Below are 15746 nucleotides of genomic sequence, written 5' to 3'. Positions count from 1 at the left end.
GCACCGTGTTGCTTGTATTTGGTTCAATGCTATTTTGAAATAATTCTTAGGTTAGTGTACTTGACGAGGAAGTGATTTTTTATTACTTATATTGTCCTTAGGAGTTGTTACTATTTTTAATCTTTTTAAAAAGGAGGGAATTCAATTTTCGAATAGATTAGTAGAATTGTTAGATACGTGTGTAGGTGTTATACTATCTTACAAGTGGAATCTGTAATCTTCTTATGATACAGTGTGTGGGTCAATGCGATAATATAATTTGTGCTGCTTTGTAGGTATACCTAGTACCTACTTTGTGTGGATTACCTAATATTGTAACTAATAGTTTGGAAGTTAGTTTTAAATGGGTTGAATGGGTTAGGGATTCCTGTTGAGTTAGGCTAGGATTATGAGGACTAGTGTCAGTGTCATAAGTACCTTAGGTGGATAAAATTAAACTAACTGTAGCGTATCTTTCATATAATCGTGTTATAATCCCTTTATTGGATTTACATCACCATGTACTATTAGTATGTATATATGTACGTATGTACGTGTCAATATACGTCTCAATATACGTGTATTTCTATGTGAGTATATTCATTGTCGAGTTTAATAGTGTGATTTTACTGGACGATACACACATAATAGGGTAGGTTAATAACTTGATATTACATTATCTACTTTAGAATAGGTCAAACTATTCGGTTAGAATTATGTTTCTCATAAGTAGCCAATTTTGTTTCAGGAATGAAAAATTCGAAATTGAAATTAATAGAAATTTAAATATTCGACAATTCTATAATTTGAAAATTTAATCCTTTTACAACTTTAAAATTCGAAATTTTGAAATATTTGAATATTTAAATATTTAAAACTTTTTGAATATTTCAAAATTTGAATATGTGCGTATTTAAACATTTGGATATTTGAATACAAAAACACTAGAAAATTTTAATCAGTAACTCTTTTCATATTCATGTATATAAATCTTGTTTATTTCAACTTACTTTATCGTCACTGTTGTCAGCCCAACGCTTGCCAATACCGAAATTGTAAACTGGTAGCCTCTTATACTCAGAAACGTAAGTGTATGCTCTCTTTTCGGGGATAGGTTCGTCGAATCCCATGGAATTCAACATCGTATTATAATGTTGAAGATTCAACGACGAGGATGGTGTTTCTTCCATTGCTGCTGCTGATTTTCCAACAAATCCAATCATGCAAACGAAAGCAACGCTGGATGTGATTAAACTCATTCTCGTTTTCATCTTGAAACGTGGCACTGCTTAATTCTAGAGAAAAGAAAGAGATATTAAATTATTTACAATCTGTGTGTAACATTCATGAAATTATTCGGTGTTTCAAAATTACACGAAATATAATAAAGTGTTGCCTCTATAAACCAACACTTTGTTCGCCAACTTTAGTTCGATGAGATTAAAACAATTGTCAGTTTCGAATTCAGTTTAAACTTCCATGATAAAATTACAAACAAGCATTGGAGAACTTGTTTCTCCTAGAAATTTAATTTCTCGGTAATCTTAATCTTGTAAAAATTACATTTGGTTCTCATGTGCGAGTTGAGTTACAAATTATTCAAATCTACCGCGAAGTTCAGTTATAAAAAACAGAGTGCTTAATAAAACTGTGACTTGATGAATTGAAAAGAATTAATAAATCTCAGAAATACACCAAAATTTGTATTGTATAATAAAGGTGACAAATGTACTGCAAACGTGTACGTATTATGGAAAACTTAATTATGCAAAAAGTGCAGAATGTAATTAAGAAGAGTTCATAATAAACGACACGTTACAATATTTACATAATTTTCACATAAATGACCACAATCAGTGCTATAATTTACCTTTGAAAGGTAACTTTATGTAACTTATCAGTGAAGTTGTACTCAGGGGTGTATCGAACGCCGTCGAATCCGAAGGCGTGAACCAACTTAATCTGACAGGCATTAGAAACCAACGATTGGATTTAGAAAGTGGGCCACGGTGGCTGATTAAATGCTGATGTGCCTAGGAATCGCAGTAATCGCGTCTGTCCAGCCCTTGTTTGGTCAATATTTGATGCGAATCGCGGTTCTCCTTGGATTCTGCTTGGTTAGAAGCTTAGCTTAAAATTCGAGACGTCGCCTGTGTGGGTCCAGATTACGTGGGTAGCACAATCCGTTTGAATAATCGAAAGTTAGTACATACTACATGGTCGTTGTGACCACATTGATCGATACAACCAAACTTGAGAAGACGAGGAGATTAATGACTTTGGAGAAGTTGACGAACTTGAAGAAATGTAAGGAGTGCATAGGATTGATGAAGTGTTAAAAAATTGAAAGAATTACTGAAATGATTAATAGATACGTTAGTGAAATTAATTAAATTATTGAAGTTATTGAATCTACAGAAGCTTCTGATACTATTGAAGCCACTGAAACTATTGAAGCTACTGGAACTACTTAATCACTAAAATTATTGAAGTTACTAAAATTATAAATAACTGAAATTATTGGAAGTATTGAAATTACTGAAGCCACTGAACTATTACAACTTAACGATTAATATCCTCTAAGTTACATCTCATTCCTTTTTGCAGCATCGCGGCACTCTTTTCAGACTTTTCATGTTTCTCTGTTCACTAGCCTCGAATTTCACAAACTGACTTCGTCGGAAAATCTCTGCAATTCTATTGTATGAAACTGGTGAACCATTTATGAATATCTGATATTTTTTAGTTTGAAAGAAGTTGTATAAGTGCGGGAAAAGAAACGTGTGAATTTAGAATTATCTGGAAAATGAATGTGACCTAAGCTTTCATAAATTAAGATTGTTCTCAAACCAAAAATATACGTGCTGGATGTAATTAAAATGTAAATCATAGTCCATGGTGACGGAGGATATCCGCATGGAGCACCTGTTGCAACGATTATTTCTGGTTTATAGTTTTAAGTCGTCGCGGACCTTGAATTTAATTAACTTCTACGGAAATGAAACCTATTAATTAATCAACAAGATACTTTCAACCTTTTTGAATAATATTTTTCACCTTCCATTGTCAAATTTTCTCGTTGAAAAATAATTGAAGATTAACAACAAGGTTTCTGGATACGGTTAATTAAAATTTTCTAGAGAACTTTAAAGTTCTCTCAATTAGAGACCTGTGGAAAACTTTTCAGAGCCACTGCTTCTACTTTTCGCCACCGAAACAGCGATTGTAAACTCTGTGAATTAAATGAGCCGTGGAAATGTGTACTCGAGCTTTCGCGTTACTTGCCGCCTTCTCGCTGGGATTGCTACTTTAAGTGGAAGTTGATTTAATTTTCCAGACATCTCCTTGAAAAATGAAACAGTCGAGGAAATGTTGCCCCCAGAGGTTTCAAGGATTTTGTGAAATGAGATCTGAGAGATTAATCAAACGCTTCGGGGGTCGAAGGTGGATAGAATTATAGTTAACACGGAGTGAAGAACAACTGGTTCTAAATAATTTAGATAAACGTTTTTAATTGAATGTTGCCACATATTAAGAGGAAAAAGAATTATTTTTACACGTGTAACAAGGGATGTTATTTTCAACAAATTTTGTTGTACGTTTCTGTAGAAATAATATGAAACGTTTAGTGCTTTGCAATCACAGTCTCACTTGTGCGATACTTAAAGGTTCAAAATTGTGGAAATGTGAAAATAAATTTAAATTATATTTCCATAGGTTTAAGTCTCCAAGTGTTTTACAAATAAGAATGTGGGTGCAGTTGTTCTGAAGGTTTCATATTACACGCACAGAAGTGTCTAGTGGATTTTCTAACAATGCTTGTTACACAGGTGGCGAGACAGCTGTTGACAGTTCTTTGATCTATCAAACTGATGTTTCGAAACCAAACTTCGCTCGTTATACATGACAGAGATACCTTATACCTCCTTCTCACTGTTCTTCACAAATCATATGGCATGGTTTTCCTTATTAGAAGAAGAACGAAGATAATATTTGTAATGAAATATTGGGGAAGGTTATGTACCTACTCTACGAAATATGTTTCATGAATATTTTATAGTTTGGAATTTAGTTTTTTCTCCAATACTATAGGTTTCCATCACTTATACGTTTTACCACTTAATTCTATTTTAAAAAACCTCGTTTAAACGCTAAATTCCTCGCTTCAGTATTTTTCGTGAAAAGCATGATAACTAGGTTTACAAAGTTGCCTCCCTCGAGAAAAATTTTCATTCTTTTACTTTTAATTCTTGAAAACTCGTAAAAGACTTTTAAAAGTTTTGTTTAATCTTTGGCTTTGAGCTTGTGAGTGACATTAGAAAGATAGGTTTTGAAATATAAAACTTTTGGCACAACGTGATAGAATTTTCATTTTTATGTAGAATATGTCCTTTTAATACACATATGAGTATACGTAGGATGTTTTAACAAAGCTATTATAAAGTTCACTTGGCTAAACATTAACGATAATGGAAGATTTTATATTGCCTTTTAGGGCGACGAACACATGTTAATATCGTGCAATTTACATATTGCTGTGAACGATCAAACAACTTTTATATGAAGCGTGCATGAAAAAAGTTACAGTAAAATAATTATGCGCGTCTGATCGTAAACGATCATTTTCTACTTTCCCTGAGTTTCATTTATCGCTCGTTGGATGAATTACTAATTAACTTCTTGTCTCGTTGCATGCATTTATTAACATATGTATTACATCCATTATCAATTATTTAGAACATATGACACTTAAATTACAAATGTATTAATAACTTAATTTAAGATACTCAGATGAGAGTTAAAAGAAGAATTACGAAATTGTGTGTAGCGCGTTCGAGAAAGCCTTGACTTTTTCGCGTGACCAATTGGAATAGAATAAAATAGATTTCTCATTCGTTTGAAATTAGAAAAATACGATTGTTGACCGAGACAGGATCATCATCAAACTTCCAATTTTGATGCTAACTATTTTAAGTGAAAGAAATATTTTCTATCTAAATTTTCAATCTACACTATCGAAAGACTGTTATTTTCATTGAGTTGCCCGACTCCATTGAAATGCTTGGTTTAGATAAAAATATTCTTTTCCAATAGCTTCTAGTATATATATACTTTGTATTTCTTCTGTATCGATCCAATACACTTTACTCTTTCCTCTTGTTTGCATACGTCTGCACACACTTTTAATAATCCACTTCGTTACACAGACCAGATAAAGTATATCGCGAATATTACCGTCTAATCATTTATTGCGAACTAGCACGGAATAATCCAAGAAAACGCAAAGTAGTCAGCGAACGATTTGTAGAAGAACGATTCCATGTCTAATCTTAACTATACAAATTCTGATTAGCGAAGTTGCTGCCTACACACTTTCGTCAGCGTCTTTTAATTTACGATCCATTCAACGCTCCTTCTATTGAAGTCACCAGAGTAATCGAAGTCGGCCATCTTTTGTTTGGAACACATTTTTAGTATAATTTTTGGAGCCTAAGGATACTTATTCTCAAATAATTCGATAATTTCAATGGATTAACAATAGAAGAATTTTAGAAAAATCTATAAAGGTAAATTTTGAACTCAAAGACTAATCCTATGATGCCGGAAGAGAAAACAATACAGTAAACTCTACTAAAACACGATAAAAAACAGATTCCAGAATATAAGAAAATGGAGGAAAATCTCCAAAACGTTATATTGAGACTCCTTAGTGCTCAGATTCCACTCTAAAATCTCTTAGCGATTTGTTCTCAGCTTACAGTTAGTCTAGGAGCAGGAAATGACATTTAAAAATAATTCACCTCACCACGAACGACCCATCTATTTTTTTCTTTTCTAAGTCCTTTCTTTACGATCTGAAACGAAGGCACAACTCTTTTACGATTCAAAATGGCGACCGATTTCTCACTGTCACACGTTAGATCGAAAGGATCGAGGTTAATTCGAAGGATTTGCTAGCGGAAGTGCGGAAGAGATAGTCCTCCCATGGAAAAAGGAGAATTCCCTGAGCCACGGGGGTGTAATGGCGATCGCAGTGGTTGCGCCAGGTTCCCCAGCTGCCCGACCGGATGTCGAGCTTCTCGAGTATCGCGTCGCTAATGTCACCACTTTCCATGATCCACTCAGTGACCGGAAATGAAATTAACGCACCCTCCGACGTGCCCTAAGTCAGACCATCGGTAGCTCACTAATTAAATTTTAACCAGTCTCTTATTATCTTGTCAAGCCGAAGGCTTTTGTTGACCACCTCCAACATGATGTCCTACCCTTGCTTTTTGCCACTAATGAGATGGAATTCTGGTATACATTTTCTTCGAAGAATTTTAATTTTCCTTGATGTAGAGTAATCATACGAAGAGGCTTTTTAAAGCTACTTAAGAACGAAAAGTAGTGGTTTAATTTTAGGGGAGGTTATTTAAGTTCACTTTAATTGAGATGGTGTAAGGATGATACCTAGTAGTTAATAAAGTGTCGTAAAATAAAGTACAAGAATGAATTGAAGATTTCAAAAATATTAAAACCTACTGGGAAACTTTACAGACTTATAGTATTTACTAAAAGGAGTATAAAATGTATCAGAATAAGCAACATAGGTTCCAGAATCAATCGTTTTGATAAAACGTACGTTGCTTCACATTTCTTACAGATGTTAAATGTCTTCTTAATAATAAAGGCGATTTTACGTCGAAAGGATTGATTTTAGGACCTATATTTATTTGATATTTTGTACACTTCTAAAATCTCCTAAAGTTCCAAACCTTTTTTTTTAAACACCCTGTATATACAACTTTCAGACTTCAAAAGGTATCTGACAACTGAATTGCTCTTAATTAGTTAGCGATCACGGGAGTCTTAAACTTCAGCAAACAAACCCTCGTCATCAGGTGAAATTGTTTGGCTAGTATTAACTGTCTTTCGTTTACGTAGACCACGAATGAGCAGACGAAACAATAAGGATAAGGGTAGCGCGTTGATCAACTGCACGCAGGCACGACCCCACTCGAAGGGGATGCGTTAGTCCTGTTATTATCATCGATCTTATTAACGACCCAACGAACAGATACACTCAGTGGACCCTGGAATTGAGATCAACGTCACTTGTCGATATCCCTCCCCTGAGAGGAGGAAAACGCGCGGTCACGGTGTGAAATTAAATAAACCTTGTTAGACCACCATGTACATCTCATCTTAGTGCATCTTAGAACTTTCTTATAACTTTAAGATCGTCGTTTTTTAAGATTTTGGTTTAGAGTTCCCAGACTTTTTATGTTTTATTAAAAAATCGATTATGAGTGGAAAGTGGAATGTGGTATTTTGGTAAAAATATTTGCTTATGAAGAAAATTGATTGTAATTATCAAGTTTTTGAATTTTAATATTCTTAATTTTTCAAATCTTCTTTATGTTTTCATGGGTCTACATAGGTTTCGGAATTATATAATCCACAGTAGTCGATATATTTTTCTTTTATAAGTGAATCGTCTCCTTCGACAGTTAGGTGTATTATTTCTAAGAATTGTTCGTAACTGATATTTTCTATTGAAGTTCAATTAAACTTTCGACTCCGTCTCCACGAAGTTCCTAAGTTCTCATCGTTGAGACGTCACCATAACTTCATTCCAGAAAATTAAAAATCTTGAACGATGTTTTAATTTACGATAAAGCACCTTTGGAGAAGAGGTTTCAGGAAGCTACTAACAAATTTGATGCTAACATTAGACCCTGAGACATTGAACCGTGAAGCATGAAGGAAGGTTGACGAGAAATCTGTGACTACACTTGAACCGTGAAGACTCGTAAAAATTGTAATTGCATCGTTTGCTACTATTTCGAGAAGCAAGGAACATCGTAGGAGGAATTTCATGCATCACCAAGCGTTTCCAATCATCACCTTATTCTATGGAAACGTTGATGAAAACGATGGTAATCTCGTTACAGTATTTTGAAGAAAGATCATTCCCTTCTTCCACTTATTCTCCGAAAGAAAGATTACGAGCAATTTTTTGTCTCGATGCCAGCCTACTTTGTAAGTACATTTAACTAATATAGAAAAAGTGTAATAACAATCCTTCGAAGTAATTGAAGGAAATTCTTCTTCCTCTAAAAATAACTGAAGAGTCTTCACTTTCCAGAAGATCGATTCTATAATATTTGCAGTGTAAATAGAATTTAAAATTTCCATTTAAAAGAGCTGAGTACTTGACACATGTCAAAAGAAAGAAGATGGAATGATTCTCTGAGAAGCTAAAAATTTCAATATTTAAAATAGTAATGATCGTTCTTGTTTGATTCACAGCAAACTATGAAATTCATTCGTTTTCGTAAAACTGGCAAGAAAAGTATCAAGAATAATGGTATCCATGTGTACTACCTTTATGCATCACAAATTTCAAGATGACTGAGTGAGAATCGTAATATTCTTAAGATATTCTTGGAATTTCGATTCAACCTGACTCGATTCCCTCCTTACCCATCCTCGCTATCAAATGCCCAACATTTTTCAGATCTTCTACACTTCTAGCAACCATACACGTTATAGAGAAAACAATGGACCAAAGCATGCAGCGAGAAGTAGTTCAAAGAGCCTATCCAAATGACATCGCAGTCTTCAATCGCAGCTGCACGCTGATTAGCCCAGTTCCAGATTTGCGCGTGAAATAACACGACGAGAAGTAATAGCGCGCTTAATGCGCGCACAAGTGCTTGCTTATAAGCTACAAAAGGTCCAGCAATAACGGCGCTCTAATAACCTAGCTTGATCCATGCGTTGCTCTCTTCCCTTCTTTTCCCCCATCCTTCTTCGTGGAATCAGTCTTTCAGTAGTATCTCCCCGCGAGACAGCCCGCATAATGGCACGAGCACACGCGTCGTCGACTATTAATCGGTCCTCCCCAGCAGTTTTCGACCCCAATTTCCGCGACTCGAATCACGTGGTGACGTCCCGGGCTCTGGGCCAACGACTTGATTGGTGACTGACTTCCTCGGGTATTACGTTTACGCAAACACCTCGTGGCGAGGAAGATTTCATGCTTGAACTCGTGGGCGGTAGGTGGGGCGGTTGAATTGAGCAGAATTTGGCGTGTTAGTGGTTATTTGCGTACTGGTTATTGTTGGAATTATGGACACTATAGAGAGAGTTATGAGGAAAATGAAGAGTGGATATAGACATAGGGAAGCAAAGCGTAAATTAAGGTAGTTCTTAGGTAAACGTAAAAGCCTACGAGTTTGTTTAAATTTTGAGAACCACTAATTTGGATTATAGGAAACCCTTTTGCAAAATATGAAATAGATTTAACATATAGTTATCGAGAAATTATTAATAGAAGTTGATGCATTTTAATATCGCGACGCATGGCAGAAGCGAGAAAAGTCTGCTTCTTAGCCACTTTTTAAGATTGAAATAGGAAAACTATATTGAAGAATATTAATAAAATAAAAATCAGGATATATTGAAATATTATGCAGGTCTCATTTGATAGAGTTTTTAAAACAACAAACATGTATAACGTTACTGTTCGTGGTGATCCACAAGTATGTCTGACCAAAGACAGTCTCACTTCCCTTATTCCAATACTATTCCTCACGTCTACTCTTATAAGATAGCCGTTACTAAAATTAATTTTCAGCTAGTATAAGGTCACCATTTCTACTGCTTTAACTTTGAGTATTTAGTATGATAAATATCCATAATGAACTTACAAAAATCGATCAATTGGAAAACTGTCAATTTTCCGTATTCTTTTCTAAAACATTTCTTCAAATACTTCTTCCTCAAATATCATTTGAGGGTTAAAATAAATTAATGAATTCCGATTTGCTAATACAGAATGCCTGAAACTCCATACACTCGAGTCGAAGTAGCGAAATTATACTATTGCCTCCACAAAAGAGAAAATCCCGAGAACAATGGCTCGATGAATTCATTAGCTGTTCAATGTTTTATCTCAAATTTTGCTCGTAACCGAAAGAGAATTTCCAAGCGCTTGGATATCGGTGTCACGAGCACAATGCGCGTTACTAAGTCTCGAAGACTCGTGTACCTATAACGATTCAGGGAACGCAAAGAAACTTCGAAGTCTTCGCATAAAGCTGGATCTCGGTCATTGTTTATGGCTGTTGTCGCGAGAATTGACGCTAGAGCGTTCGTTTCAGAAAAGTTTGAGACTTAAGAATGTCATCAGATGCAATTTTCCATCTTGCGACGACGATTTTCCTTTTTTCCTCGCGTCCTGGAAATGAAGCTTCGAAGGCGTGAAAATCGGCCAGTTGCAAACGAATGTGAAACCTTATTCGAGTTGACAAGTTATTTGGAAAATATGCAACGAGGTAAGAGATCCATGATGTATTTGAAATTGCGCGCGAGCGAATCACGTTGAGAGATGCAAGCTAATTAAATAGTGAAGACTATATCAGTGAACTCTAATGATTTAGAATTGACAATTTTTTAAAACTTCGAATTTTTTCTAATATCATGAAAATATATGAAGAAGTTCCAAAACGTGTGTTCAGTCACGTCGAAAGGTATTTTGAGTTTCATTTTTAATGTGGAGAGGGAAATTTTAAATATCAATTTCACATTTGACAGGATGAATGATGATCTTACTTGAGAATTTTAAATGGCGTCTTTAATAATGATATAAGAAATACTTCATATCTTTACAGAGACTTTGTCAACCTAAAAAACTTTTGACCAATTTCCGACGTAATTGACATTCGTTCATAATGATCTAAAGAAACATGATTGATCTATACGTCTAAAGTATAAGTTGGAATTGACGTCAGTGGGTGCAAGTAGAATTATATTCTTTTATTATTGTTTAAAACTTAATGCCAGTAAAGGTAGTGAAAATAAATGTTCCCTTTTACAGGTTTTGCAATTTGTTCTATAGTTCATGCTTTATAGTACAATAAAATGTTTTCGCTCTATTAAAAATCTTGTCAGTGTATGAGGCTTAAGTAAAGAATATTGTTCGATTATTTTCATAAATATAGTAATAGTTCAGTTAGGGCACAAATAATGAAATTGAATATTTTATAACCAATAAACGTCGGTGCTAATCAATTATTTAATTTTATAGTACGCCTCGTTTGTTCGTTCCCGATTGAACATAATATAATTCGCCATACTTCTTGTTAACTTTCGTATAATTTGTCAAACAATGCTTAGGCAATTAAAACATATTTGTATATCTTATGGCGACTTGAAATTGTTTCCAAAATAAATGCTAGAACATAACTTATATGAATCAAAATTAAGCAATTGAATTATTAACTTAATTTTGCTGAAAGTATGAAATTAGTTGTAGAATACAATAAGACAATGCTTAATTCTATGAATATTTATATTTAATGATTTATATTTTTAGATTTATTAGATAATACTGAGGTAATTCGTTAACCAATAATTTTCTCGTATAATTTGCTATTGTAATTAGACAGATTTCGCTGATAGGCTTTCATTAATTCACTAGATGAAAGACCAATCTCTTCCTATTAATCAAGAAAATTAATGGGTTCTTCACCAAAGGAACTGTCAGCTCTGTAATCATTTCAATTTATTTCTATGTTATCACTTGTCTTCTTGACAGTAACTATACTGTGTAGATTGTAAATGGAACAAAAGTATTGGAAATGGAACATAAGTATATGTTGCACCTTTCTGGAATTCATGATATAAGGAATAGTTTTATAGAAGTATTGAAAAATGAACTCGAAATTACTATTTAAGACGGAAGTGAGTACTTTCACACATATACTGATATTACTGAAAAATTAGGATGTTGAATAAGTGAAAATGAAGGAAACCCACTTTCTGTTCATTTCTTTTGCAATTGTTTCTAAGGGTGAAGATGGGCCATCAATCTCGCTACCTTCACTGCGAGAAACAGTCTTTAAACGAGCTCACAAAAAAGAATACGAGGATACTTCGTGACGCCTTGTAACTTTAATTAATGAAGAAACAAATTGACAGTTTTTTCATTCACGAAGCCCAGAGGCAGTCACCTGTTGCGCGACCAGACCTTCCATACGAAATAACATCCAACTCTGTATTACATTTGCAGTTACAGGAATTCAAGGTCCTCATAGTTCTCATACCTAAATTAAGTTCACAAATCTCACAACATCATACATTCTTGTACTCTTGTACCCATTTCCAGAAACCTCAACATCTTAATACGCAAATTCAGGCTAATTGTACATCTTCAGAGAAAAATTTTAATGAAACTCGTGCAGCGGACTCAGTCATGTAGATACAATTATCAAACCCTGTAACCCCCCTTCTTCCATCTTAAACAACCCCACTGAATTCTCACCCCCAAAAAATACCCTTCCTCAAAATGAACTGCTTGCTATCGATCAAATCCTCGAATTTTCGCGAAAGAATCGGCTCACCTGTTGCTGTAAGAGCGCCGTGGACGCGTTCGCTTCTGAGATACCACCTTTCGCGCTCGCCACTCGAGTACACTTGTTCTTCACGTGACACGAAGCCGAGGCAGAGTTACGCTTGGACTGGTTCGACGCCGGGCGCCGCGACTTTGCTGTCTACGCGGGAATGGCGATCGGGGCATCGCGACGCCACCCTTTATATGCGGGTGTTTGTGTGTGTGTACACTCTGTCCTTTTTGTCCACCCCCGAAGTCGAACTCGATGTCTCTGTTCCTCCTCACCTTTGCGCATACGCGAGCGCCGACCGCTTCGCGTTCACTATTCAATTCCTTTCGTCGCGAGCGTTCGAGCGAGTTGGTCACCCGCGAAGGGTCGTGTCGTTCGAACTTTTCCAGGGGATACGTTCACTGACGAGGGGAACCTACGAACTGTTTCGGGAGAATTTTCGTCGGATCTTTTTGAGCTGTAGAGGGGATCATCGAAAATAATCTCATGAAGTATTAAAGCGTAAATCTCTAGCATTTTTGAGAAATAAATTATTGGAAATATAACAATTTTTGTTATATTAACGAAGCAGCATTTTTAGCTGATGTGTAGAATAACAAATGCACTTGTACGAAAGCATCATTTATTTGTGAAGTGTTCGTGATGGAGAGAACTCTATGCACTTTATGTTTTCATATAGACTACCACTCACGAGTATGTCAATAAACAATAAATTGAAGGTACACAAGATATTACCATTGATTTTTTCTTCTATTTGTTAATTATATTAATTGGAAAGAATAATAATGTGTAATATTTTTTAAAAATGAACCATTGAACACCTACGCGATAAATGAATTGTATGTTTTTGATCATTTATTTCTCAAAAAGGGGAGAGATTTGGGTTTTACTACTTTGTGGGATTATTTTGGATGATTCCCTTTACGGCTCAAAAAAATGTGAATGAGAAACTCGCGAAACAGTTCATAGGTTCCCCTCGTAAATAGAGGCGAAGAGAGACGAAGCGAACTATTAATCGAATTATTCTTTCGGATGAGACTACCATTGGTTGTTTGTAAAATGTTACATACTATATCTGATTGAAGTGTATATGTTATAATTGATTTTCCTACTCTTTGAAATTTGAAAGTTACTCAGAAGTTGTTTGATTTTTAGAGGCACATGTTGATAAAAGGAGAAGATTGATATGTTTTGTAGAATTATTATTGTGTGATTATATTGGTTTCACTTTTACTTTTTATAATGTGTTTTAATACGCGTTTGACAAAGTATGTAAAATATATTTACGTTTATTCTACAATTTTTTTAAATTCCTGGGTATTAAGGAGGAATATCAGATTTTAGTAAATGTAATTAATTTGGAATTATGAAAGCTATTGAATTGTGATGGAAAAGACATATCAAAGTCGGTAGTTTGTAGTTAACATTTCATAAATATTAGAGGAGTTGTTTGTCATCAATCAGTACAGTTTGTGTATCCTGTTGGACATATGTATAAAAATGTATGTCTCGAAATTAATAATTTTCATAATAAATTAACTATTTCAATAGAATAGAATATATTAATATGACATTTATGATTGCTTAAATTATATTTAAATGTGTTAATGTTTAACGCGAAATTGTGTGCTTTAACTACTCACGAAACGTAAGGGGGCAAGTGATTTAAGACAGTGTATGGTCAGACACGCGCTCGGGCCGATACCCTTCGTAATATATCTTCGTTAATCATTTACAAATGGCTTGTTTAAGGGCCTATGAATAATAAAAGTTGTCCAGGTTAATAAAATTTATACAATAACATACAAATATCACATTTACACGTAGATACACAAAAACGTTAATTTCAACCATTCGTCAGATACATTTACATTTACCTTACCTTTAAAATTCGAGTTTATGTTATTCTACTGTGTACTATCTCTTTAATTATTAATAATTATCCGTATACATATGAGAAAATCTAATTAATCATTACGTCTGTCAGTGCAATGAAATTTTATTCCATTTTCACCTTTATTTCCCATTATGCAAATTGTTTGTTCATATTTTCTCTTTGATGCTTTAGGCAAATTTAATTTCTTAGAATACACAGAAACATTTGCAAGCCTGTGATGTTCTGTCTCATTAATGGAACAAAATAGCATTCTATGAATATTGAACATATCTATTTTGAGAGATATCAGCATAGAGAAAATAGAGTCATTCTTATTCGTTTTTATATTGCGAACGCCATAGTGGTAATCGCTGTCGAATGTCCCGAGGCTATCATTGTGTTCACCCGGAAGATTATTTCGTTCTCGAGAACCACCTAACATGCAAATAAACGTTTCTGTGGGGTATTCCTTTTTTCCTTCCTTTTCGGTAATATAGACATGTGTGACCCACTTTTTCATGGAAGCTTTCGTTCCATCTGCTTCATGAGTTTTCACTTTCTTTAAGAAAGCGGTGGTAACAGATCGACCTCAGACTCTACACTTAGTTATTCCAGTCACCTGTGTATTTACGAGCTCGGACGTGGGAACTGTTGAAAAGCATAAATAATTACCTACTTTATGTCTATATAAAGCAATAAAAAATAGTTTTTGCAAAAAGTGCACGACATATGTGTTACAGAAAGAAATGAACTGTATTTTAAATAAATTAAAGTTCACTAAGGTAACTCAAAAATGTCGAAACAAATTGATTCCTTTTTAAGTCAACAATTCGCTTCAAGTCTGTTATTATACGTTCGAAATAACAGGAGTAAAAGCTAATAAACGTTTGTAAATTGAAGTGTGCCAGTTAAAACATTTAATCAATTAATTACGAACAATATTTTTAATCACCGAACATATTTTTATTTGACTAGCTCAGTTGCATCTCGAAAATTTTCATTCTAAACAGTCTCTAATCATATTTTGATAATTGCAGAATTATGCATGTAGAATTTATCTAGGAAACCTAATGCTTGTATAAAAGAGTGCAGAGTGAAATTGAATAAAAATGAAGCAAAATTTAACTTAAATTTGAAACAGATTTATAAATGGTTTACTTCAGGCATAATCCAGAGTACATTTTTTTCAGATATTGCTCATCGTCCATAAATTCTCTTTATAGGAAAGAGTACGGGAAATCGAAGATTGGTTTCAGCGTTTTCACAACCTTTCGCAAATGCGTGTTCACGCTTCCACTTCCGGTGAACACACAGGCCCCTCGCAGCTGCATAGGCACGCAAACACTGATCACGGATTTTTCCTCTCCTGTTTGCTTTTCACCAAGATTTTTTGCGACCAACCATTTATGAGTTTTCCCGGTTACGGCAGATGGAAGATCCTGTCATCAGGGACATACAGTTGATGGCACTTCCGGTTTCCCATCGAATTTCGTGGACAT

The 15746-nt window shown here is 34.6% G+C and overlaps 1 protein-coding gene and 1 long non-coding RNA gene across 2 annotated transcripts in view; one reads left to right on the top strand and one right to left on the bottom strand.

Annotated features, from left to right (window-relative positions):
- The window catches only part of Apime-asta (allatostatin A), a 13086-nt gene extending 564 nt beyond the window's left edge, over positions 1-12522 (bottom strand). The window contains exons 1-2 of the mRNA XM_076393049.1: positions 12372-12522; positions 990-1274 (exon numbers count right to left, since the gene is read on the bottom strand). Of these exons, the coding sequence (XP_076249164.1) occupies positions 990-1250 (261 nt within the window). The 5' untranslated portion in view covers positions 1251-1274; positions 12372-12522. The remainder of the gene's footprint in view (positions 1-989; positions 1275-12371) is intronic.
- LOC143188661 (uncharacterized) overlaps positions 1-15746 on the top strand; it is a 27630-nt gene extending 11884 nt beyond the window's left edge. The window contains exon 2 of the long non-coding RNA XR_013003559.1: positions 15471-15746. This is a non-coding gene — a long non-coding RNA (uncharacterized LOC143188661). The remainder of the gene's footprint in view (positions 1-15470) is intronic.

This window comes from Calliopsis andreniformis, chromosome 3 (assembly GCF_051401765.1).
Source record: "Calliopsis andreniformis isolate RMS-2024a chromosome 3, iyCalAndr_principal, whole genome shotgun sequence".
In the NCBI taxonomy this organism is placed as follows: Eukaryota; Metazoa; Arthropoda; class Insecta; order Hymenoptera; family Andrenidae; genus Calliopsis; species Calliopsis andreniformis.
The sequence above is the reverse complement of the archived record's forward strand: the minus strand, read 5'-3'. Positions and strand labels throughout refer to the sequence as shown.